Here is a 26,043-nt window from a genome sequence, read left to right as displayed (position 1 = left end):
TCTGATTAAAACTAAATTGGTATCAATCATGTCCAGAGTAGTGCCAAGCTTAATCCCCACCTTACTACCAATATCTAAGATACAATAATCAGAAGTACTAGCTAAAGTGGGCAAACATGTACTACCTTCTGATGACTGAAGATTCCTCACCATGGATCTATTTTTTTCTCTGTCCATGATAAGTACATCACTTTTTGGTGCCAATCTGTTGCTGAATCTATTCCCATTAGCCTCCTCTATCTCCTCCAGTATGCACACACCCTTGTGCTTCTTCTTCCCATGATTAGGTGACTTCCCCTCATGAACATTGTTGATTTTTGTATTCATGCTCAGTGAAGAGTCAGATTCCCCATTTTTATCCCCTTCATCACCAGATAAGTCCACTCTTCCATTTGTTTCAAGCTCCTCAGTTTGATCCTCCATCTCTTGGCCAGGCTCTTTAACATTATCACCAGTTTCCTCCACCAAGTCATTCCTCTCCTTTTCTTTCTCCATTTCATTTTGCCCAATCAATTCAGTCCTTCTTTGTATCTAATTTGACTCATGTGAAGAAGCTACCACTTTTTTCCTTGCCAAAGCAATTGCATCAAGATCATTCCGCCTTTTCATTTCTTCCTCCCTTTCTTCCAAAGCTTTCCTAGTTTGCTCACTTTCTTGAATGTGTCTCCCTTTATTAGTTCCCTCACTTTCTTTAGTTCTCTGTCTCTTCTCTCCTCTATCTCCCAGTTCCTGTGATAGGGCATCTTCCATTTCATCAAATTCTGGGATGTATTCCTCCTCTGGCCTTAGCCACCCTTCCTCCACTACGTGTTCCACTTGGAAGTAGATATAGTAGATCATCAGCTTCTTTGTTGCGAGTTTAACCATGGCAGGAATGTTCTTGTGATTGACTACCCCAACCAAGATTCGGATGCTTCCATTTTTCCTGAAAGTTTCCATGTCTACTTCAATTACATGCCCAAGGGTTGAGCCCACTTCACAAATCCCCTGATAATTCTTCAGAGTTTTTGGAACTCTTTTGGCTCTTACCCATACTGTGTCAAGTTTTCCTGCTGCCAAGTTTTCATCTGACCATTGTTTCACATTAATTTTGATATGTGCACCTCTCAATGTGACCCAACATAGATTAACACCTCATTAATCCTTGCAGCAGATGGGAAGTTGACCAAGAACCTCTTGTTGAAACTTCTTTTGCTTGACAGGTCCATTTCCATGGGTAAGTTCTTCACATGCACATTACCAGTAGCTCCTCATCCACTTGGAGGTCCACGTCTTGGACTTTGGCTATTGCTATTGCATTCCCTTTCTCCTCAGCTCCAGAGTTATCTTTTGCATGTTCAGCTACAAAATAACATAATCCAGGTCCTCCAAAGCCAACAAGATTTGCAGTTGGTTTCTTCTGTTTCAGCCAAGCACATCTCATTGACTGATGTCCTTTTCCACATTTTACACATTCAATTTCCTCATTACAATCTTTAGAAATATGCCATTTTTCACACTTGTTGCATAGAAGATTATCATTTTGTGTTGGTGTCTTCCCTGCTAAATCGGTCTCAGAACCCATCTGAATTTGTTGTGTGGCCCCTGAAGAGGCAGCTACTATTGTTGCAGAAACAATAGTTCTCTCATCAGTCACTTTGTTATGTCCAGTTGAAACCCCTCCCGAGCTGGTTGTCACACTCTTATGCACATAGGCTCTGCCCTGACCTGATATTGTTCTCTATCACCAGCTCTCCCTGCCTGACTCTAATTGTTGTTGAACTGCCCTGTTTCCTGTCCATATTGCCCTCTGCTTTGATTATTGAACTGCCCATTCCCTCCTCCAAACCGCTGGTTGTTCTGGTACTGGTTACCCCCAAATTTCCTAGGACGAGAGAAGGGTGGGCGCTGGAAGTTGTTACCTCTATATCCTCCAAATTGTTGTTGTCTGCTTGGTCCTCCTCCTTCTCTTCCATAGTTTCCTCCTCCTCCATTGCCATCATATCTCTCCCCCATCTCTTCTGTGTTTTTCGCCGCCGGCGTCGCCTGGGAAACCCTAGCTTCACGCTCCCACCAGCTCCCAATCAAATTGTCCAAGTGCCCTTGAATAAAGACCCTTCTAGACAAAGGAGTCATTGTCTTAGCTTTATCCAAGCACATGACCTGCTTTTTCCCAGTCTCTAGCGGGTTGGACCTCAACCCAAAATTATTCTTTACCAGCCCACGAGATGGTACAGTTTTAATAGAAACTGTTATTCGTATAAAACACTTGATATCATCTCCTGGCTTCCTCCAATGTCTTTTGCAAGCTTTAGTGACAGAGTCCCCTGCCGGTGGCCTAAGAGTTTTCTCTATCCCTAATGATTTTTTAGATTCTAAGAAGGGATCTAGATTTTTCCTAACAGCTTTCCCTTTACAAATTTTAAACCAACCATGGTCCATTTCTTCTACTATAGTATCATCAACATGCTCGGCTGTCCTAGTTTGCAAAGAAGCATTGCTTCTATGATCTAAGCCAGCAGAGCTTGTTTCTCTCCTAATGTTATTGTCTTCCTTTTTTGACTCACAAACCCTCTCTGTTCCTCGACACCCTTTTTGCCATGTGAACCTCTCCTATCCACTGCAATGGCAAGGTAGTCACCAAAGCAGATAGGAGAAGTTTCATGGTAATTTGCAACAGTTAAAATTTCATCCACCTCACTCTCCTCATCAGAAAAAACTTCAAGGACATGAAAACGATTTGGACTGCAATTCCTGTGACACATACCTTTCAGAGGATCTCCTTGCACCCTTCCTTGAAGGGTTCCTCGAACAACACCTTCTTCTTCCCTCCCAACAGGCGCCTTGTGATGCACTTGAACCTTGCCATTATGGAGATGGCTGTCAGGCCCTCCTGCTTCATCGGCGGCAGCCTCCGCTCTGGGTCGTAGGAGCTGCTGACATAAGTTGAATCTTCCTTTGGTGGCCAAGACCATCTTGCTGGAGTTGGAGGCCTGACAGGGTTTGGCCCCAACTGCTCCGACATCCTTCGGTTTGGCGGAGCATGTAGCGCCATGATCCCCACTGGTGTCTTCTTCAACAGCTCCAGCCCCTCCACCGCCTCTCTCATTGCCTTCTCGTTCTCCGTCCTTCGATGGAACACCCTGCGAGAGCACTCTGCACCTTCCTCCATTTTTGGTAATGCCCACTTCCTCGGTGCTGCCCCCAAATATAACATCAGTGCAAGCACCTGACGACAATGGGGGTGCAAACAAAGCAGATGCCTCCAAATCCTCCGTGACCCTCGCAGAAGCAGAATCGACCTTACAAGCCCAGTCGTGGAGAATCTCTGTGATTCCCCCAGAGGCAGATCCAAGAGCATCTCCAGCCGCGTCCCCCAAAGCGTCCCCCAAAGAGATTTGTGGCGCGCCGGACCAAAAAACCGTTCCAGCCGCGTCCCCCAAAGCCCATTTTTGTCCGGCGCGCCCCGATACGGTGTCCGTCGCCCCGAGCCCGTCCCCGTCCCACAGAGGACGCACCGGGGATGCCGGACACACCGAAAAGCGAGGCGGGGAGTGGCGGGGCCGACTCGTCAGCGGCACAATAAATTTTAACCTAACCGTCGCCTACCTCACGACGGAAGTTATTGGCGCGCAGCGACGGTGCAGTTCCCGCAGAGCCGCAGCGACGCGTCCCGTCGCGCCTAGCTCTGCGTGCCGGCGTTAATGAGCGCCACCGCTCCTCCGCCTCCCTCCGGCCTATAAAAGGGCCGCCTCTCATCGTCCCTATCACACACAAACCCTAGCGCCTCTCTCCCAAACCCTAGCCGCCACCATCTCAACAAGACTCGACGCTATGTCTGGTAGAGGCGGAGGCCGACCTCGCGGCCGTGGTCGTGGTTGTGGTCGTGGTCGTGGCCGCGGCAGAGGTGAACGCTCGCCGTCGCCTCCCACGCCGTCGGCTTCATCGTCGAAGATGGACGTGGAGCCGGACGTGCTGGGGAGCGACGTCCCCCAAAGGCGGCACGAACAAAACACGTCCACCAAACGCTCAATCCGGCGCGGTTTGGGGGACGCGGCTGGAGATGCTCCAACACCGCTCAGCAGCGACCAGGTACCCCAGCTTCGCTGCCTCACGACATGTCCTCCAGTTCCTCGAGTCCTTGTCGCACCATCTCCCGCATCGGGTCGTCTGGATCCTTCAGATCCAGCATCCCCTGCGCCGCCACGATCTGCTCCTCGATCCCTTGCCCCGATAACTGCGGCCACCACCCCTTTGTCATCTGCTTGATAGCCCACGACGAGGCGAGGCAGATCTGCAGCATCAGCAACTTCCTCTGCAACTTTGTTTGCTGCCGCTCCTCCGCCGCCCGCTCCTCCTCTCTCCGCTTGGCCCTGTCTTCGGCGAGTTTCCTCTCCTCCGCGAAAGACATCATCCCCAGCGACCACTTCAGCTCCACCATCGCGAGTTCCCGCTGGCGAGATCAGGAGGTGGGGTGTGGTGGTGGTGGCTTTTGAAATCGCCCGGAGAGGGGACATGAGAGAGAGGAAGGGTGTACGCCTAGTTTTGGGGTTCTAGATCCTTGAACGCACTATCGTGCGTTTTTGCTGTAGTCATGTACGCCTTGTACAAACTTTGTATCTTCTTCTTCTTAATAAAAGTTCGGCCGTAGGCCCTTCGAATAGTTTTTCATGTTAAAAGGGATCTCAATAGAGTTGCACACAACTGCGCACGTCGGGAGATTAGGCAAGATGTGTCTAGTCCTATCTTCACTTGCGCTCATTCAGCTCATAGGAACATATTTTGTCTAGTTTACCCTTCACTGCTTTCTATTCGACTATTCATCTTCAGGGCGTTGTAATACACGATGTACACTATCTACGAGTCTGAATGAAAATTTGGCGCCAGTTCACTTGTTCAAAAAACAATCGTACCAAATCGTCAATGAGTGCGCTATATCATTTCTCATGCGATTCACCTTCCAGAACCTCGATGCCCGAGTATATCTTCAGAAGTTCCTCGATGCCCGAGTATATCTTCAGAATTCTTGTCCTTCAGGCTTCAGCATATAGATTCCAACAAGCCGATCTTTCCTTCTAATATCGCCGGCTAGCTCCTCAGATTGGCTCGAAAAAAATGCACTAGCGCACATAGGGAAAAAAATCTGCCGACGGTGAGTTTTGCTGAAAAGCAACCGGCTGGCTGGGCAGGGTGTTTTTGCACCCAGATGCATATGCATCCTTTATTTGAAAATGTATTTTGAACATATTTACGAACGTTAAACATATAAATAAAAATATCTCGTGTATATCTTGACATGTTACATGCTCACAAATTTGTTTTAGCAAAAACCGACATGTTTTGTGTCCTGTGTAAAAAAGACAATTTTCTGGTGCTAAAATAGTCTATTTCTCGAGACATTTTTTTGTCTTTTTTATCATTGTCGGTTTTATATAAAACTTTACGTTCACACATAAAACATGTCTCTCTATGTTCGATCTTTTTTTCTAAAAAATTTAACTTCTAAAAATATGTTTTCTACCACACGGGATCAGTTTTGGTTTTCCGCCGGCTGCCCTAGCTAAACATGTGTCTACCTCGCTATTACTATGTACCAACTCGACAAAGGGGAGTAAAATTGCTTCATGGTGTCTCATCAGTCATCATCGGGTATTCAGGCCGGACTTCTCTACACAACAATCAGGTGCGCAGCCCCCCGGAAAAACATCAATTGCCGCGGTTATGGGTTCCAGCTACTCAGTACTCGACGGGCGGGGCTTCCCTGTTCCCCCTAACTGCTCCCATCGGTGTTCCGTGCGTACTGTGGCGAGGAGGAGGTTAATGGTGGTCATTGTCTTCTTCCCTGGGAACGTGTCCGCAGGCCAACACAGATCGGAGGGCTAGGTATTCTCAAACTGGGCCTCTTCGGTACTGCTCTCAGGTGCCGCTGGTCTTGGCTCAGGTGGGCTGCTGAGTCGTGACCGTGGACACATATCTCTGCAGAAGACGACCACGAGGCTCAAGCTCTATTCAATGCAGCCACAAAAATCCAACTTGGTGACGGAAGACGCTCTAGGTTTTGGAATGACAACTGGCTTCCAGGAGGCAAACCGGTGCAACATATTGTGCCCATCCTCTTCTCATACGCGGTCAAAAGCTCAGATATTACAGTGGCCGAGGCACTAAATGGTCGCAGATGGATCTTAGACATCTCTGGGGGCCTATCAACGCACGCGTTGGCCCAATATTTTCAGCTCTGGGACTTGATCAGCTAAAGAACACTAAACGCAGATCATTCGGACAAGGCGGTCTGGAGCAGTACTGCTGACGGTATCTTCTCAGTGAGCTCCGCTTATCAGGTATTCTTCATTGCGAACACTCAATTCACCTGTGCCAAGCCGATTTGGAAGTCTAAGGTGTGACGCCCCAAAACCGGTACCATGAAGATTCTAGCGATCCCGCCAAAATTAGAGATGCCCACCAACAACTCATACACATCAAAACATGCACATGATGCCGATGGAATTAACACGAGCAGTAACATTACAACATGTTTACAATAGAGCCCACAAGAAACATATATTACAACAACGACTTCAATGAGTCAAGAATACAAATATACAATACAAAGATCCGAAACATACAGAAGAGCAAATACATCCGAGTACGGACAAGATACAAATGAGACTAAGAGTACTGAAGATAAATGATGGAGTTCATAACCCAGCCCAGGCCAAGCCGGAGGGTAGCCTTGCTAGCGTCATTCTTCATCGCACATGTCTTCATACCTGCCCATATTGTCCCAAAGCAGCAATAAGTACGGATTTGTACTTAACAAGATTTCAAGACGTATAAGCATTCGTCAACCAGTTGTACTTTGTACGTGAGGCACGCAGGGGACTTAGAGGACGCAAGAGGACGTCATATCCAATATGGTGGGGTTAAGCGGCAATGCGCAAGCACTAAAAACCTATGTAGACACTCTCAACTTACAGGTGCTAGAATAGATAAGAGAGCGCATAACTAACAGTTTATACTATGCAAACATAACCCAGCCGATGTGTTCCCCCCTTTGCAAAGGAAGTACTTACAAAGACACTCACACGGTTGACAAATTTTAACCAGTTGTTATTACAATTGTGCTAACTTACTACGCAAGTTATTATTATTGAGATAAGAGGTGTAAGTTGTCTATGGTTGAGTCATACAGCTCCAAGTCATCTATAACCGCGGACACGGCTTTTCAAAAAGATTTAACGCTGCAGGGGTGCCCAAATGTGCCCACATGGACGATCAACTCCAAAGTCAAACGGCAAAAAGGTGGAGCATCACGACTCACACTCTCCTTCACGACAACAATGTGAAGGAAGCCACCTAACTAAGTTTAACCCGGTTCAGAGCCCGATCGAAACTCCGAGGCAGACATACCTGTTGTGAGGACGGCTAAGAAGGATCACAACCCACTAGAGGATGACCTCTTAGCAATATGTACCGCACCTACGAGCGTGCAAGATGCATCGGGGTTACAAGGCACACACGGCTTCCCCAAAAGTAATATCATATCATCAGACCACAAAGAAACAAAGCTTGCACGCCATGTAGAAACAAAACATTCAAACTAATTGTGGCCACTGGACAAAGCTGTAGATTCCGGCAGTGGTTGAGGGAAGGCCCAGTAAGCATACCCACGTGTGGTTAGAGCGCTCAGTCTCGGAACAGATAACAAGAACTCGGATCCTAAGTTTTAAGTTTTAAAGAAACATAAGTGGGCCGTCATAAAACAAGCAGTTGACCCACCGATGCCTCCGCTTAACATTTATCATTGAGCTTAAACACTAGTGAAATTCATTTTGATAAAACGTACCTCCACTTAAATACTAATATCTCAACATATACAACTCCAAATCTGGATCCGTTTGTTTCTACACATTACTAACTTCGTGTCCCACCTTTTGCACCGAGCTATAGCCTATATAAACCATCCAGGCCACCGCAATTTCGTTTTCCCTTTGCTCCCCTCGAAATCCTAAATCAACGAATCTTAACTCGTTGATTTGACCACCAAAACGACTTCAACACGAAGTTCCTCTAGTCGAGATCTTTCGATCCCGACAAATCTCACATCTTTTCATCCACCGTACACGGAGAATTTCGCATCGCAAGATCTCAGGTCTGATTGAGTATATCTTAAATCTCTCTTCATTCTACGCGTCAAATTCAAATTATTTTGGTGAGAAGGTAGTCCGATCATTCTCTACAACTTTCATGTTGGAAGTTTTCAATTTGAAGTACCGATTTCTCTCAACTAAAGATCTATTTCGAGTCATCCTGAGCCAAATCAACCTTCAAAACGATCCTGAATCGCCGTGCCTTCAACGCGGAAGTTGTTACTCTCGTCAAGATTGTTCGTTTGCCGCAAGTCTCACCTTGTTTCTTTCATCGAGCAAGAAGAAAAATCGTGTTAACAGATTCAGATCTCATAAGGTATAACCCAGATCTTGTTCAACTCATTATTCCGAATTTAAAGTAATTTGTAGGTTAGATAGATATAGTAATTGTATACAAATTCTGTGTAGAAAGTTTTTCCATCTGAGCAAATTTTTTGTTTCAATTTTTCTGACATCATCATGACGTCAGCATAGTCAACCCAGTTTAGTCAAAGTCAATTTCAGTGCGCGGTACAGTCAGCGTCTCAGTCAAATCTCGCTCAAACATGATTTCAAATAGAATTTAATTGTCAGATTATATGTCTAACTTAGAAATTTATTATAAAAACATCTAAACGTCCAAAATTTATAAATTTTATATCCCTCAAAAGCCTGTAACATGTAGAATCCAAATATGCAGAAATACTCTATATGTAATGGGTTAATTTGTTAACCATAATTCGATTAGTGTAATTAACCCTTTTGCACTATAAAATTTGTATCTATTAATCTACTGGTCCAAAAAAATATAAATTTTTAGTCTCCGGAATCCCTAGAACTTGTAGAACATCTTGGAATCAGATTTTTAAAGTTGATACGTGCACAAACTTGTTTTTTCTAATTATTTTCAAATCCGTAATCTGACTATGATTTAAAATCTACAAACTATTTTTGAATATAATTTTTGCAAAACATAAAATCTTGCATTAGCTATTTAATTAGTGTTTATGTATCGTTTAAATCACCAGTTTTTCTTTAATTAAAAATGCTAATAAAATAAAAACATTGAGAACCTTTCACCAACATTATAAACATACAATATTTTCACATCCTTACATTGTGTGATTTTGTGCTACTTTGATAAGTGTTTTCACATCATGTCAAGTTGCATTTTGAATTACACTTGTGATACTTGTGAGAGTTTCTAAAATACGAGTATCATTATAGTTATCCATACTAGAGTAGCACACAACCATTGACCATAGGTTCTTGTCAATTATTTTCCTACTGAGCACTTAACTTAGATAATCATTTCCTTTCCAAGTACTTGACACATCCATTCATTATATAATATTCATATCTTGCAAGCCATGCCTCATGCCATATCTTCTTTATCTGATGACTAAAATACAATGAATAGCAACTTCTTGTTTGCTTTGTTTGATTATATTGATATGAATGGTGCATTTATGTTATGCTATATTTTACCTTATAGTTTGTACTGAGAGGCACGTGTTTTGATTGAGAGAAGTGAATGCATTTCGGCTACCAAAAAGGCAAGTGACATTCAAATCCTACCTATTTTACGCATTAGTGTTTTTAATTAGTATGCATGATAGGTATTTGTTTTCAAAAGTAATTTTTTATGCTATACTTAGCAAACCTAGTAGTGTGTAGCCCTCTCAAGACCCTTTCTAGGATAATTTAACTTATGAAAGCATCCAGACCTGAAAAAAAAAAGACAAATACAACCGTAATACATCCAGTACAGAGTTGAGGTGATAATGCCAATCGCCACTTTGCCATGCCGACCACATGCCGAGAACAGCTTCGGCTTTCTTCACCTTCGAGCTAGGACAAGACGATGAATCCCATGGTCTCCGGTCACGGCTACCGTCCTCCCCCCTCCCCGCCCCCTCCCCGCCCTATAAAAAGAAATATGAAAGCTCAGTGTCACCGCAGTTTTAAGATGATAAAGCTTAACGTGGTTGATTGTATACTGTTGTACCATTAGGGTATTGTAAGGCTGTAATTCTGCAAACAATCTTTGGTTTTGTGTTGACATGGGGATGGTACCAACTCACGGCTGCATTGGAGCATTTATGATTGGGCTGTACTGTAACTTATGTGTAGGAATTTGATTCGTGAAAGATTCTAAGTGTCCCTGTCAAAAGTTACAAAGAATGTTCAGTAACTAAAGTTTTATGTGAAACAATCGTGAGAGTTTATACCATTGAGGCGCCATGAGGTTGGGGTTGTGCATTTTCGGTGTTATTTTTCTTTTTCTTCTTTGATTTTGCTTTCTCCAAACCACCAATAGGTCTTCTTGATCCTCGGACATCCGTCTCCTTGACCATGATGCCTTTTGGTTCAGCAAGCCCCTCCTTGTGTTTTGATACTCTACTAGAGTCAATCTTCAGACGTGCAACTATAGAGAAAAAAAGTAAATTTTAGTTCGACATTACTGTATAGAATTAAAAATATAGCATAGTACACACCTTCTGAACCGGAGGAACTGCCCAAATCAGGATCAGCTCTAATTTTTAAACATTTCTCCACATTTTTTGCTAGTTGTGCTGCGCAATTAGCAGCCTCATTATATGATTCTTCAGACTCCGCGGCACGAGCAGCTATTTTCACAAACATTTTGCATAAGTCTTTGTAGCGACTCGACATTCTTTCTTTTGGGTTGTCACGTAGGTTGCGATTGCTTGTTATCTGTAGAACTTTTGCACCAATTGTCCATCTTTTTAAGATGTATTTTTTAGGGATATGCTTGATATTATTAATATCAAATATCTTTAAGCAATGGGAGCAAAGTATTCCAGCAAATTCAAACTTCTTGCAACTGCAAATGACCGTTTCTTCTTTTGGAATAAATCTGACAATATGCTCACGATGTGTGCCATGAAAATTTACTCTGTAAACCTTCTTCTCTAGGTCACTATCATCACAAAGAAACGAGTCATAATTGAGGGTCCGAAGCACTTGTTCCTGAAAGAGCTTAAATATTACTAGAGTATATGTAGTTGCACCTTGCCTTAATACATAGCTAGATTCTGCCATGAGCTTCGGAGTAGTTTGTGTTGCTCTAAAGTCATACTTTACCTCTTCATCTCTTTTATCTGCAACTAGCCGTTCAAAATGCTCAAAAAAAGTAAGCATGTCATATTTAATATTAATGTAACTCTTGAGTTCGTCGTTCATGCTCTCGCTCCTTTGAGTAGTGCTCATGTGGGCAGAAAATGTATTTCTCCCATACACTAGTGCCCATTGCTCCCTTTTCTCAAATATCCTTTGGAGCCATGCATTTTCTTGTAGTCCATATTTATGAAGCATTCCATTCCATGCAGTTATAAATTCATCTTCCTCCTCAATATCATATATACAATACTAAAAATCAGCATTAAACTTCTTATAGTCCGGAACAACTCGAGCAAGGTGCTTGCAAGCGTTCTGGTTCATATGCCATACACAAAGTTTATGGTGAGTAAAAGGTAGGACTATACTGATTGCCTTGGCCATTGCTGCATCTTCGTCAGTCAAAATTGTTAGTGGATATTTTCCTGACATAAATTTTAGAAAAGTTCTAAAAAGCCAACCAAAACTCTCAGCGGTTTCATCATAGAGAAGTGCAGCACCAAACACCATTGTTTTCTTATGATTATTCACTCCAACAATCAAACCAAATGGACGCCCATCATCTAGTTTCCTGTATGTGGTGTCAAAGCATATAACATCACCAAATTTGCATAGTCTGAGACCATTTTGGAGTCAGCCCAAAAGATATTAGTTATCAAATCATCCTCATCGATTTGAATTGAATAGAAAAAATTGACATCTTCGGATACCTTCTTCTCCATGTATTCTAGCACTCCCCCTGTGTCACCTTGCTTTACTTTTAATGTTCTCTTTGAGTACAGCCGATTTTTCATATCTACGCGTGTAAAGCCAAGACTTCCAATTCCACCTGCATCTTTGGCCATAAGATCAATAGTTGCTTTGTTTGAAATGCCCACAGACTTTGCAACCTCGGCATTTGCTAATTGTGCTTCAGTTACTTTCCTATGGGATCTCAAGTATTGGGCCATAACTCCAGTAGCAAGAGCATGGTTATGTGTTTCTTCAAATTCATACACATGATAAAGTCCATTTTTTAGACTTATCTTCATACGAGCACCACACCCACATCTTGTTTGAGGCCTACTGTAAGTAAATGTATCATCTCTTTTATCTTCACCACGGGTTCCTGTTGGTTCACATTATTCTGTAAGTGCATCCAAAAATGATTATGAAAGGATCAAATTACAAGTAGTCCATACCTTGACGGGAACATAAAAAAGTCCGATGTTGTATTATATCAGTGTTCTTTACTTTATGGTGACTCCCTCTTCGTGTGCTAAAACCAATAGTTTCTGCATATTTGTTATAAAACAAATAAGCTTCCTGTTCAGATAAGAAATCCATACCCACCTTTGGTACTCTCTGATCAATACCATCAGTGACATTGGTAGCGCCAGTTTCATGTGCATCCTATATAAGATAGTATTCACTATAGTTAGTGTACATATTGTTGAGATCAGATCTGTTTGCATTGCAGGATGGAAAGTAAATGGCCAGTTCAAAAAGAAGAAATTAGAACTAGAAAACGAAATCATGAGGATTGGGAGTGCGGTTTCTTACTGCCTGTTGTTGTGATTCATCATGCTCCTCAAGGTTCACAGGATCAATCCTTGAAGAAGCCATCAAGGGACAAGGGAGAATTTGGCTGGAACTTGTTGAATTCGGATCAGCTTGTCCCTAGATTTCGTTGATTGATGGAGGTCTTCTCCACTTGGATATTTTCTGTAATCTGCCCCCGCTTCTTCCTGGTTGTGTATGCTGTACGTAGATGAAGTAGGCGCGATTTGTTGTTCTGTGCATCAAGTGTTTTTGGCGCCCAGAGGTCTAATGTATTGTTATTTGGCGCGAAGGAGAAAGTTTTCCTCCTGTATTTTGTTAGATGAGGATTCAGTGCCGAGGATTACGTGAAAGGATACAGTCGTATTTCTCTTTTTTTTTGGGTGCAAAAATCATGTTTGGGAGGAGGAAAATGTGGGCACGCCTGGATGCTCGCCACGTACGCACGGAACACCGATGGGAGCAGTTATTGGGAACAGGCAAGCCCCGTCCGTACTCGACGGCATGTAGTGTATCTGTGTATCCTGCACTTGGTGTCACTTGTTCGTAGTGACATCTAGCCACTACGGGAAAAATCGGCGTTGCCGTCAGCCTATTCTTTGCCGTGTGTCGCGCGCACGGCAAAGCCGTCTTTGCCTTCAGATCTCAGAAAAACGTACGGCAATGTGCCTGCGCACGGTAAAGAATAGCCAAAACACACGGCGAAGATATCCAGCACGGCAAATGACAGCGAAAGCGCACGGCAAAGAATTGCCTCACGGCGAAGAGCGAAAGAGCGCACGGCAAAAGCTTCCCGGCACGGCAAAGAACGTGCGCAGCCGTCAGCCTATTCTTTGCCGTGTGTCGCGCGCACGGCAAAGCCGTCTTTGCCTTCAGGATCTCGGAAAACGTACGGCAATGTGCTGCGCGCACGTAAAGAATAGCCAAAACACACGGCGAAGATATCCAGCACGGCAAATGACGAATAAAGCGCACGGCAAAGAATTGCCTCACGGCGAAGAGCGAAAGAGCGCACGGCAAAAGCTTCCCGGCACGGCAAAGAACGTGCGCAGCCGTCAGCCTATTCTTTGCCGTGTGTCGCGCGCACGGCAAAGCCGTCTTTGCCTTCAGATCTCAGAAAAACGTACGGCAATGTGCCTGCGCACGGTAAAGAATAGCCAAAACACACGGCGAAGATATCCAGCACGGCAAATGACAGCGAAAGCGCACGGCAAAGAATTGCCTCACGGCGAAGAGCGAAAGAGCGCACGGCAAAAGCTTCCCGGCACGGCAAAGAACATGCTGCGCACGGCAAAGCGGTGTACACGGCAAAGGGGTCAAAACCCTATGGCCACGCGCGCGGCCCGACCAGGTCGATCTGGAATTAATCTGCTCCCACGCGCCCTACTCCACCCACACGCCGCCGCCGAGCTCCCACGCGCCGCCGCATCCTCCCACGCGCGCTCCAGCCCGCCCAACTCCCACGCAGCCGCTGCCGCCGGCCGTCCGTCGAGCTCGCCCCCGTCCCCTCCCCCCACGCGCTCTCTGTCGAGCTCGCCTCGGCCCGCCAGCTCCGCCTCGACCCTCCCGGCCCGCCCGCTCGCGCGCCGCTGCCGCCTCGCCCCTCCTCCAGCCCGCTCAGATGCGCGCGTGATACCCGAGGGGGCGGCGCAGGGCGATCCGTGGCGGGCGGCGGCGCGGCAATGAGCCGCCGGATCGACCTCTCCGGCGCGGAGATCCGCGGCGGCGACCCCGGGGACGGCGGCCCGCCCATCTTCCTCCCGCGCCAGACCGCCGCCTCCCCGCTCCTCGCCCTCGATATCGGAGGTACTACTAAGCTCGGAATTATATGATTCTCTACCTCTTCTGCTTTAGAAGTCTCCATAACTGATGACACTGTTAAGTAGGATAGGATAACAAGATGATATGATTAACGGACAGCTGTTAATTGCTCAGGAGCTAGGGTGTTCTTCAGAAATTCAGAAGTGTGTGTTGTCACTTGTAGCTCGTGATCAGTTCTAGGAATGGCATTTGCAAGCGCTCGTTTTCGATAAATTATCTTGAACTGAGTCGAGTGTAATGGAAATGATTTTCAGGCTACAGGTGGTGGATCATATAAATTTGGTGATGATTTTCGGGAGAAATTAGCTGTTAGTCTTGACAAGCTGGATGAAATGGATAGTGTTGTTTCTGGAGCAAACTTTTTGTTACAGGTGAGTTGCAAGCTGTTCTCGTCATACTCTTTTACTTGCATCGTGAATTTCTGAAAATCCTTTCACATATTGTGACACTGCTTAAGATAGGGTTCTTTTCAGTTTATAATTTATCGCTGCTTCCTTATTAATTTCATATAGGCAACTTGCACAAGTTCTGATATGTCCTATTTATAACAGTTTATGCATATCAAATTTTAATTTGAATGAAAAAGTGTAAAGAACTCAGCATCTATAGGTGGTGCTAAGGAATGTGGTAATAGAAGCTCACAGAAGTGATATAGAGAGAAATCTGAGGTACCCACATTAGCGCTTAATTTAGGAATGCTAAGGAAGCGGATGCTCTAAGTAGATCTAGTGTTTTGCTGTCATGCAGCGGCGGTATTGATTGCTTTATTAGAATATTTCCACTTCCACACTCTATGTTTATGGTACAGTTTTTTTCCTTGATAGATACATCAGTCTTATATTTGTGAACTAAATATCAGCCTCCATAGCTGTAGATAGGCTAGAATTACTGTCCAGTTTAGTTTTTGACGATTACTGTCCAGTTTGTTACAAACATCTTATATTTGTGAACAGAATACGTATTTATGAATTTTTGTGATTCAGGGTCTGAATTCAGCTCACATCGCATGAGATGTCACCTTCACTGCGCATGAGGAAGAAGATCACCTTGTTATGTATTAAGACTAGCTAAATGGACTTGTAGAACTGTATGAGATCATTAAGAACTTGTAGAACTGTATGAGATCATTAAGAACTTGTAGAACTTGTATGAGATATGAACTTATATGTATCGTATATTGGATCATTATAAAGTTATATGTATCGTATATTGGATCTGGATTGTATTGGATGAAATGCAATATATATTGTGTTTAAACTGCAGAAAGTAATAAAAAAAAATGTAGTCAGTGGGCTGGGTGGTGGCTGCACAGGGTCTTTGCCGTGCATGATGGGTGGACAGCGCACGGCAAACCAGGGTGCATGGCAGTGATATGTGGCGCACGGCAAAGAGTGGGTGGACGGCAACGCTTATCTTTGCCGTGTGGGCGTCTTGGCGCACGGCAACGTGCTTTGCCGTTCGAAATGTAGTCGGCGCACGGCAAAGGCTCTTTGCCGGGCCAACCTTTGCCGTCCGCTCTTTGCCGTGCGGCGGTGCACGGCAAAGGCTTTGCCGTGTAAGATATGTCCTTTGCCGTGCAAAATGGCTGCACGGCAAAGCCAACTTATGCCGTAGTGAGCAGATCTTTTTCTTTTTGTCAAACGAGCCAGTGTTAAATAAAGAAGAAGAGTACTACCATCGTACATGCATGATAGTAGGAATGTAGGATAGTGCTACGAATAGAAAACATCGCGGGAGAGTATTCAACAGAAAAGGAAAATCTGCGACATCGGCCAAATCTGAGAACAAAAGGAGAAAATTTAAAATCTACGTAGAACAGAAGTCCCCCACTGCTCTTTCTTTCGATGTACGTGTTCATGCACGATCAATGTACCCAAATTCCGAGGAACGGACGGGGCTACGCAGCGGAGTTCGCGGCGGCGTCCGCGCATGCCACTGCCGCCGCCCCTCGCTGTCGTAGTGTATGGCCCCGTTAAACTCCAGCGGCTGGCACCTCTGGCCGAGCAGTATCGCTCGCCGCCACACGCATGTCTCGTCGGCGTCGTCATCCGTCTTGCGGCCGTCCTGGCTGCGCTCGAGGAATCTTCTGCTCGTCGCCCCTGACGGCCCCTTCAGCTTCCTAGCCGCATTCGGCTTCACGAAAGGGCTGAAGGCGTCGACGCCGCCGCAGGAGAAGAACGGTAGTCGGCGAGTGGCAGAAGAGGACGTGATCCTCTTGTTCCGGCGGCGGAGCCTCAGCCGGTGGGCGATGGAGGAGAGGAGGAAGGCCACGGCATCGAACATGGCGTGATGATTCTTCGATTGCTGGGCGGGGCGGGAGGCAAGGCAATAGAGTAGATTGTACTGAATGGGGTTCAGGAAGGCTATTAATATGGGAGCTATCCTCTTGTAGATCAGTGTACTGTTTGACACCTCGGACCTCACATGAAGAAATTCAGGAACGGTATTTCGAAATGGACGACCGAGCAGTCGATTGGGCAGAAGAGGTTCAAAGTTTAGCGGACAAGTTGTTACATTTTGAAAGGGGGGATTTATTTGGAGAAACAAATAAAGCTTTTTTTTATCATGGAGAAATAAAGCTCTCGCGCACACGCGTCATGAATAGCTACACTGTGGAAAATGGCAAGGCGGCGGTTCTCAAGGTATTGGATTTTGTCTCGAAAATTTGAATGTCAGACGAAATTCGTCCATTTCGTCAGGGCCCGGTAAGTCTACTTACCGGACAAATGCTTTCGGCTCTGTTTGAATTTAAAGCTCATTTGACCATAGCCCACGATAAGCTGCTCCTTATCCTTTCTAACTCCGTCTTCATCAGCACACAACTCAGTCATTTTCTTCTAATTTTCGGTTCAATTTTGTTCCAGATTTCAAATTTTGGTTTGTGCTTTTCATCTGAAAGTTTCTGAACTTTTCCGAAATACCGAATTTCGCCCATCTCGTCCAGGGGACGGTAAAAATCGCAAAATGAAATTGAAAACCTCGGCGATTCTAAATCGCAAGACCAATGGATTGCCTTGGTGGTGGGTGCTCGGCTCCACATTGTGCATAGCGCGGCAGCGACATCCGTGATGCGTGATGGTTTTGTTGTGGCAAAACCTTTCTAATCGACTTCTTGTTTCGATGTGTCTGACTCGTCTTTCTCTTAGACTTCCCGAAGTCAGAGTTGCTACCTTGGGTCGCACGTGGTGGCAATGACATGCGAGGGGCAGTCTAGTCGTCAAGATATTCATGGCTTGAGTCCCCTCTTCGAAGCTCGTCTTTAAAATCAGAACTGACTATCTACTACGAGAAGATTCATCTGTTTAGCATGGGTTGACATGGGTTTCACAAGATTGCTACGACGAGGTCTTTCTAGGTAGTCACTCTTGGGTGAAGTTCGAGTTGCTGAAAAGTGATGATGATGACTTTGATGGACAACCTTGACGTTGATCTCTGTTTTCAGCGGTGTGTGATGTTTGTGTTGTTTGCCAAGGTGGTTGTGTGTGCCTTCAAGATGATAGTGTACCTTGAATATTGGATGGTGTTTGTACCAGTTTTCTGCCGGTTTCCCGCTAATTAACTGGCTAATTTTTTAATTAATAAAAAGGGCATTTTTTCTCGCCTTCTTTTTATTAAAAAAAAGTTAAATTAGGAGAACTCACTTTAAGATGCGTGCACGTGTATTCTTACTCGTTTTCCTGAAAGAAAATCGAAGTGCCCAATTTCTATAAGTGCTTTTGTCCACCAGGGAACAGTTCAGAAGAGTCAAGAAAGGTACACAGAGGAAGCACTTGTCTTCCACGGCACTACCACCGGTACCACTGTACCAGCACCAGCTTCTCGGTTCTCATCTAGCAACGACAATGGCCATCTCTCTGCAGCTGGCCCCTCCGATCGTTGGCCTTCCTCCTAGAATCGGCTGCACGGGCAGAAGGACACGGGTGTGTACTGTTAGCTGCAAACATACTCAGGTACGAAATTTGGGGAATTCAATTTGTGGGTCTCGAGATTTTTTCTACATGAACACATCAAATTGTTCTGGATGATAGATTGGATAGCACCAGCCTGTTGGTAGATCGGGTCATAGAAGTTCTTAGATTTTTCTGTAAATGCACACAGTAGTAATTAGAAGCATGAAGTACAAATTCCATAACCAGAAAAGCACACTTCTCTCCGAAAATATCAGATTAGGGATAAGAGCTCGATCCGTGATTTAGAGTGAGAAAAATGATAGAACATCCTAGAAGTGTACTTTTGCCCGCAGAAATGGGTGGGCCAAATACTGAATCCTGTTTGTCTTAGAATGAGTTACCTGGTAAATTTAGTAGATCGAGCAACTTCCGGCTGTCAATGTGTTTTTGAGGATTCAGTCATTCAACTTTTTCAGTCTGTTCAGGAGATCATAGGACAAAAAAAAAATCTTCATGTTTGATCTGCCTCTTCTGCAATTCTGTCTTGCCAACCCCCTTGTTTTCTGAACTCTGTCAAGTTCAGTTTCAGAGACAAAATAACAGGTGAAACCTTGGATATAAGTTCAGTATTGACGAACTAACTCCACAGCATGAATGATTCATACAGTCATCTTCCTCTTGTACTCCGACTTAACATGTTAAAGGTTTTAGTTTCACGCGTCAGTTAATAATCCTTACAGCCTCGATCGGGGCACTAACGCCCCAGATACTAAGCAGTGTAGCCCTTCCTCCTGCAGTCAACGGATGTCCATGGAGCAAGCCTAACAAGCACTAGCAGGACATCCCGTAGAGGTACCCTGGCATACATTTCGTCTGCCTTCTTGGCAACTTTCCTGGTGGTTGATCGTGCAGAAGCCAGAACATCGAGGCAAGAGAACAAGAGGAAAGTAATGGAGAAGCTGGAGAAGACAAGGGAGAAGGCATTGGGCCCAAAGGTGAAAAATGAGGAAACGGGCGAGAAGGAGTCTGTGGCGAACTTGCTGATCCCTCCTGCTTTGGTTGATGCTTACATCAAGGCATAATGTGAAATTTATGTTGTTGCTCAGTGGTCACTGTCCTGAATGTAATAGTAACCCTTGAAATTAAGAAGCCCGGCCAAAGAAGTTTCCTGTCTATCTGCTGCATTTTTCCCGATTTTCATCATGTATACAAGTTCTTCATGTTTCTATTCGTTATACAAAGTGTATATACATATAAAACCTTAGGATGTGTTTGGTAGCCTGCAGACCCTCTAAACAGGCTGCTCGGTACGAAATCGAAACGATTGGTTGGTCGCATGAGGCCTCCGTCTCCACAAGCGCGAAGAGCAGCGCTGAAGCAGGCCCGACGACAACGCCTGAATCAACCGTTTTTGTCGAGCCATATTGGGGCAATGCAAAAGCGGGCGAGCGGCAGCTATGACCAGGAAGGCGCGAAACGTGACATTCCTTGCCATGTTTACCGCCATGCATACCCCTAGCTTCCCCTTTGTTAACCTCTCTACTTGGAACCCTCACCCAAAATTCCTTTTTTCCCTTATTCGGCACATGTGGCGGTGGTAGGCCGCTGTTACGCGGATCTACGCTCCCCATCGATTTGTCCAAATCCGGCAACGGACTTGGGCGGCGGCTTGGAAGCAGATCTGCGTGCCCCGGCGATTTCTTCTACTCCGGCCGGCAGCAGTCTTGGGCGGCGACAGGCCGCTGAGATGCGGATCACCCTCACTTCATCGCCTCGGCTTGTACTCCCTGCTTATCTATGATAGAGGTAAACGAGTCTCCCCACTGTCCCCTTCTCCATGTCGCCTCGATTTAGATGGTACTGATGCTAGAACCGGTCAATTATATTAGGTCGATAGCATGGCACTCATCCATCAGGAGCGGCACTAGTATTTGCCATTTATGCCTAGATCTTGATGTTGCACAAGAGAGCTATTAGGCATGCTGCTTATCCGCGGCTCATGTAAGGGCCTATCTTGGCCCGATATCAGGAGAGGGTAGCTAACCCGAACTATATCTACAACTAAAATGATGCAGAGGCTCTCCAAATGCTCCGAATGAAAAGAGCACCATTCTTTGAACTAGTGAAAAGGCTAAGGGGGAGTGGATTGTTGGAGGATAGCATCCACACCTCCGTGGAAGAACATGCGGCTATGTTCCTTCATGTGGTAGGTCATAAACAGAGGTTTTGAGCCCTCCACAATACATTTAGAAGATCCATGGAGACAATATCTTGTTATTTCTCCCGGGTGTTGTATGCAATTGGGGAGCTTAGAGATGAGATGATCTAACCCCTATCAAGCCAAACTCCTCCAAAGATACTGAACAACTTTCGGTGGATGCTATATTTTAAGGTGAACACTTGTACAATTATTCTCATTGTTTCACAACTTAAAAATGGTCTAGAAATATGACTACAATTTGTTCATCTTGCAGGATTGTATTGGTGCTATTGATAGGTACTCACATCACTGCCAGAGTTTCGAGAGCAGAGGCTGGAGTTTACAGGGGATGAAGAACTACACAAGCCAGAATTTGCTTGCTGCTGTTGACTTTGACATGAAGTTCACATACGTGCTTGTTGGTTGGGAAGGATCTACACATGACTCAAACATCCTTGCGGACGTCATGTCTAGACCTGGTGGTATCAATATCCCTCCAGGAAAATTCTACCTTGGTGATGTTGGTTGTGGTTGTCACCCTAGGATTCTTCCTCCCTTGAGATCGACAAGGTACCATCTCAACGAGTTCACCACCTTGCCAAAAAATACCAAGGATTTGTTCAATCTACGATACTCAAGCAAGAACAGATTCAAGATCCTTGATCAGAAGCTTATCCGTCCTTACCGCACCTAGGTAAAGCTTGTGCTTGCATGTTGTATTATATACAACTGGATATTAGGTTATGGCCTAGATGACCATGTACTATATGAGGAAGATTTCAGCCAGATTACATTGACGTTGGCCACGGTGTTGAATCAACTCGATCACGACGCAACTTGGAAGAACAAGAGGACGGAGTGGCAGAAGCAATATGGGATCAAAGGTCACGCCACCATGTGATAAGAAGAACCCCTACCCCTCATGATGAACTGTTTGTGTACTGATACTTCATTCGTAGTAGCTAGGGTTGTGATGATGGCATGTTTGCGCACAACTTAATTCATAGTAGTTAGGATCGTGATGATGAAGTTCTTGTAAGCTATCTACTCTAGTACATCTTATCTGCTATGTTTGATTGTGGCGGTAAGGTCATCATTGGGGGATGTGGTTAATAGACACATGAGTCAGATGCACCCAAACGGATAAGTTTGCATTACCATAACAAAAGTGCTTGCATGCAATCCACCAAACGGGCTACACAAAGTGCTTCAACCCATGCTTGATAGGCTACCAAACGGACTGCAGAATATGGTATCAGGGGCGGAGCGAACGTACCAATAATGGGTGTACATAGTACACCTAAAGTTACATTTTTACTCATATTTATTTTATGTATATTGCTTTGTATTTAAGTTAGACATAGGGTATACAAGCTGCTGCCATAAAATAATAGGTGTACATTTGTACACCCATGTACTGATCTGGCTTCGCCTATGCATGGTACGGTGCCTCTATTTGCTCCGCATTGTCCACCGAAGCACTACTCAGTTGGGCCACGAAAAGTCTGCAACGTACCAAACACGTCGACGTGAGAGTTAGTCTTTGTCTAATTGTTGAAGAGCAACGACAGATTTAACTATCTTTTTTTAACAGAAAGACCCTGAGGGATCTGGACTTGCATTACTTCGGCGGTGGGTGAACATTTATCGATAGAACCTTGTGGAATAAAGGTAAAACTACTAGGCCCTACAATTTTGCAAAGAACACCCCATATAGGATCATGGAAACGTGACCGAGTCTTTCTCAACGCCGGCGACTGACTGCCTCTAGGAACCGCCGCTTCTACTACCGCCGGGGACTACACTACTTGGGAGAGGCGAAGCTTGTGAGGTGGAGAAGATCCTCCAATGGACTAGAACAGAACACGACATAGGTGGGACTGATTCAATTTTTATATTAGGTGAGAATCTTGGGTGATTTCTTTTGTTTGATCAAGAGGAGAGAGGATTTTTTTTCTTTTGTTATCTTGATTGGAGCCTTTTCTTTTCTTAGATTGGGTTGAAATTAGAATTTGAGTAGATTGGGACTGACATGCCGTGGGCATAAAGTTACTCTCACGAGTCATGAATCATGATCTCATCGCGGAATCTGCATTGTACAACGAACGCGTATTCTTTATGGGTCATATACCACAGCCAGGCAGGTAAAAGTTAGCACAATAGCCCATGATGGACATTCTTCCTAACTCGATCTCCGCTGTCCCCTCTGCATCAGCGGCCACACAGGAGGCATGCGGCATGCCGCCACGGCTCTCATCCGCCAGAGTCCCGATCCGGTGGGTTCCTGCGGCGGCGGACTCTTCAACATCAACAGAAGGAACACAGCCACGAGTTCTATGCTCTAGCCCGACTCTGATTCTCAGCGCTTAATGCATGTAACAATACCATGTCTCCTGTCAGACTCGCATCCGGCAGCGACTCGTTTACCAAGTTCGACTCGGTTTACTGAATTCATCCTGGGTGTATATAGCAATGGGCACATGGGCTATTGGCCAATGCAATGCGAGAGGGATCGCAGCTAGACGAGACGAATTGTACGACGGGAACCCCTGACATGGCGACGATCGTCGAAACAACAACCAACCCCGAGATGGCGCCGCCCTGCTACGCCGGCCGCAAGCGGCCTCACGCGCTCACGCTGCCGCTGGTCATCTACGACCATGCTACCGCGGCGCAACACGCCCAGCGGAAGACCAACATCTCGGCGAATGCCGGCGCTTTGGTCCCGTTCATGGCGGCCCCGCCAATCGATGCCGTCCCACTCGCGGCCGCGGCGCCCAGCCGGGCCGAGCCGTCGTGGATCCGCACGAGACTGTTCCGGCAGCTGGGGATTCGGGTCGACATGGAGGTGCGCTTCATCGGCGAGAAGACCGTGACCGACACCGACCTGGACAAGCGGCAGAACCGCTTCCGCCTCCCGAACGACGGCGTGCAGCACACTCTCATGGGGATGATCTCCGACGCTGAACTCAAGTCCGCCGACCTACTGCACGAGGATGGCCCCAGGCCGAGGCCGCCGAAGCAGGCGCGGATCAAAGGGGAGCAGGGCGGCAACAGGACGAAGAGCGCGGGGAAGAAGCACGTCGGGCTTCCCGTGGTGGTGGTGGACGCCGACGGCCGCAGGAAGCAGATGAAGCTGAAGCAGTGGGAGAGCAGCCGCAGCACGGTCATCCATGGAGATGGGTACAGGAACTTCGTCGTCGAGCAGTGCGGCTTCAAGCTGGACGACGTCGTCGAGATCTGGGCCTTCAGGGAGAAGCCGTTCCACTACTTCGGCGTGGACATGTGTGTGGAGGGGCCTCTCCATATCCTGATTGCTAAGAAGGAGTAGCAAGCAACTCGAAGCATATAACAGAAGGCGAATAGTTTGATTATTATTTATTTGTTAGTACTCAGATTTCCATCAATCATAGACGAGTTCTCAACTATTAACTCGCAGCATACTAGACGAAATTGTCTATGCAATGCTCATGTATACCTTTCTCAGTTCTGTTTAGTTACGTAGTACATTCTTATTAGCTGAAAAAGAGAAGAGGGAAAATACATTGCCAAGCAAAATACTAGTAATGCAGTAGCTTTACATCGACGAAAAACTCTGTGTACAGCCACCGCAAAGCTTTGCAAGTTTCTACAACACAAACCAGGCTTTTATTGAACACATAGTCCCACATTTGAGATACACGAACGTCCTAAATCGATCTCAAGGCAACAGCCTGACAAGCCGATTCGATCAGGCGAACGGCTTAACCACCGACGAGGATTCAGCAGGCGGCGGTCGATTAGATGGGGATTGCTCCGTTGACGCGCGGGTAGACGACCCCGGCTGGGTGGCCCATGATGCGGCGGCCCTTGCGGCGGCGGAACAGGAACACGGCCGCGCCCAGCGGCCACTCCACCACCCCGGCCACGACGAGAGCCACGAACCCGAGCGTGGGGCCGATTACCTTACACCGGCACGGGTTGCTCCTCGTCCCGCACTGCACGCAGATCGGTACGAACGCCATTGATGCTTCAGAACCGGGAGCCTCTCTGCTTGTCGAACCCTGGACTTGGCTTCGAATGATGATGATGGATAGATGCAAGAAACTGATGGTCAGCTTGTTAATCGTTGTGATGTGGTCAAAGCCTCGGCCACTCTATATATAAAATCCTTACGGCGAGGGCGCGTGGCACGATTGGGGCACCACGTGGGACGCTATCAACTTGGTTGCAAAAAGAAGGCGATGACTCGGCGTAGTGGTTCACTTCCACGTAGCCAAGGAGAAGCGCACTGCAAATCCGGAGCCTACACGTGTGTTCTATCTTTCTTGGACTTCTCTACAATCATTTACGCAGGTAAGGGCATCTTTAACGGACGCTGCACAATCACGCCAAGTGTCCTTCTTTTTTTACCCGATTCCGCACGTTAGGGATAGTGAAATCGATCGCGCGGATTTTCTTGCTTTTCCTCTTCTTTGCTGCTCTAATGCGATGCCACCACCCCAACCCTATCACGCCGCCCCATCGCACCGTCGCAGTACACACCGTCGCGCACCTATCGCCTGTTTTGGGCCAAACATCTGTCGGTTGCGCCGCCCGGTCTCGCCGCTCACAACCTGTTCGGTCAATTCCACCGATAGCCATGGGCATTGGCTGGTCATGAAGATAATGCGGTAGAGGTCAATATCATCTTATTTTCATGTAGACTTTTAAGAATTTGGATGTAATAACTGAGACTACTTCAAATCTGTTTATTTTGTTGTTTAAAACATCCTAATTCGTGTCCGCGGCCCGATGCAAACAGACGTACGCGTAATGCATCGCCTCACTAAGGCACCCCACGCGCAAACGAACGTGCGGTAAAAACGATCAATTTCGTGTCCGCTGCCCGAAGCAAACAGACGTACGCAACCATTTTGCGCGTCCAAAATCCGTCGCCCATTGAAGATGCCCTAATAACGTACTCCTTAGCTTGCGGTAGAACAAAAATCTGATGCGCCACGGCAAGCCGTTCAGATATAAGCACATTTCTATTAGTACTTGTTTGAACCAATAGGCTGATCCTTTTGGCTTATGTAGTATATCAGTATTTTATAAATTTTAAATCCCATATGTATAGCAGTATATGTAAGTTTGAGTTTAAGTTGGTGACATCACAAGAGAGTGGTAAGAGGATTAAAATCAAATGTTAGTCCCATATGAAAACTGAAAACTCAGGAGAACGTTAGTGCATCTCCAACCGAGCGACCCAAACGGACGCGCGGACGGAGCCCCGCGTCCGCGCGTCCGTTTAGTTTGGGTCGTGCGCTGCGCCCAACGCGGTAGATTTGGGTCGCGGCGCCGTATGATAGCTTTTTGCTTGTAAATT

The 26,043-nt window shown here is 46.0% G+C and overlaps 2 protein-coding genes, 1 long non-coding RNA gene and 1 pseudogene across 3 annotated transcripts; 2 read left to right on the top strand and 2 right to left on the bottom strand.

Moving 5' to 3' along the window:
- Positions 1 to 10,185: 10,185 nt before the first annotated feature.
- On the bottom strand, positions 10,186 to 12,851 carry LOC124663448 (annotated as a pseudogene).
- Positions 12,852 to 14,523: 1,672 nt separating this feature from the next.
- Positions 14,524 to 15,829, top strand: LOC124659128. The gene is made up of 3 exons (XR_006989454.1): positions 14,524 to 14,591; positions 14,861 to 14,977; positions 15,590 to 15,829. It is a non-coding gene; the product is annotated as an uncharacterized LOC124659128 (long non-coding RNA).
- A 2,539-nt stretch (positions 15,830 to 18,368) lies between these two features.
- LOC124667892 lies at positions 18,369 to 19,671 on the top strand. The gene is made up of 2 exons (XM_047205128.1): positions 18,369 to 18,556; positions 19,294 to 19,671. Exons 1-2 carry the CDS (start codon positions 18,449 to 18,451, stop codon positions 19,576 to 19,578), a joined length of 393 nt encoding a protein of 130 aa, XP_047061084.1. The 5' UTR covers positions 18,369 to 18,448; the 3' UTR covers positions 19,579 to 19,671.
- A 4,804-nt stretch (positions 19,672 to 24,475) lies between these two features.
- LOC124659982 lies at positions 24,476 to 24,700 on the bottom strand. Its single transcript, XM_047197785.1, has one exon. It carries the CDS (start codon positions 24,698 to 24,700, stop codon positions 24,476 to 24,478), a length of 225 nt encoding a protein of 74 aa, XP_047053741.1.
- Between the last annotated feature and the right edge of the window lie 1,343 nt (positions 24,701 to 26,043).

Source organism: Lolium rigidum, chromosome 6 (genome assembly GCF_022539505.1).
Source record: "Lolium rigidum isolate FL_2022 chromosome 6, APGP_CSIRO_Lrig_0.1, whole genome shotgun sequence".
In the NCBI taxonomy this organism is placed as follows: Eukaryota; Viridiplantae; Streptophyta; class Magnoliopsida; order Poales; family Poaceae; genus Lolium; species Lolium rigidum.
Note: the sequence above shows the minus strand (reverse complement) of the source record. Positions and strands in the feature narration are given on the sequence as shown.

Coding starts and splice junctions, on each gene's coding strand:
- LOC124659982 (XM_047197785.1), bottom strand. CDS start 24,700: ATGGCGTTCGTACCGATCTGCGTGCAGTGCGGGACGAGGAGCAACCCG.
- LOC124667892 (XM_047205128.1), top strand. CDS start 18,449: ATGGCCATCTCTCTGCAGCTGGCCCCTCCGATCGTTGGCCTTCCTCCT. Junction 18,557..19,293: donor TTAGCTGCAAACATACTCAG/GTACGAAATTTG, acceptor TTCCTCCTGCAG/TCAACGGATGTCCATGGAGC.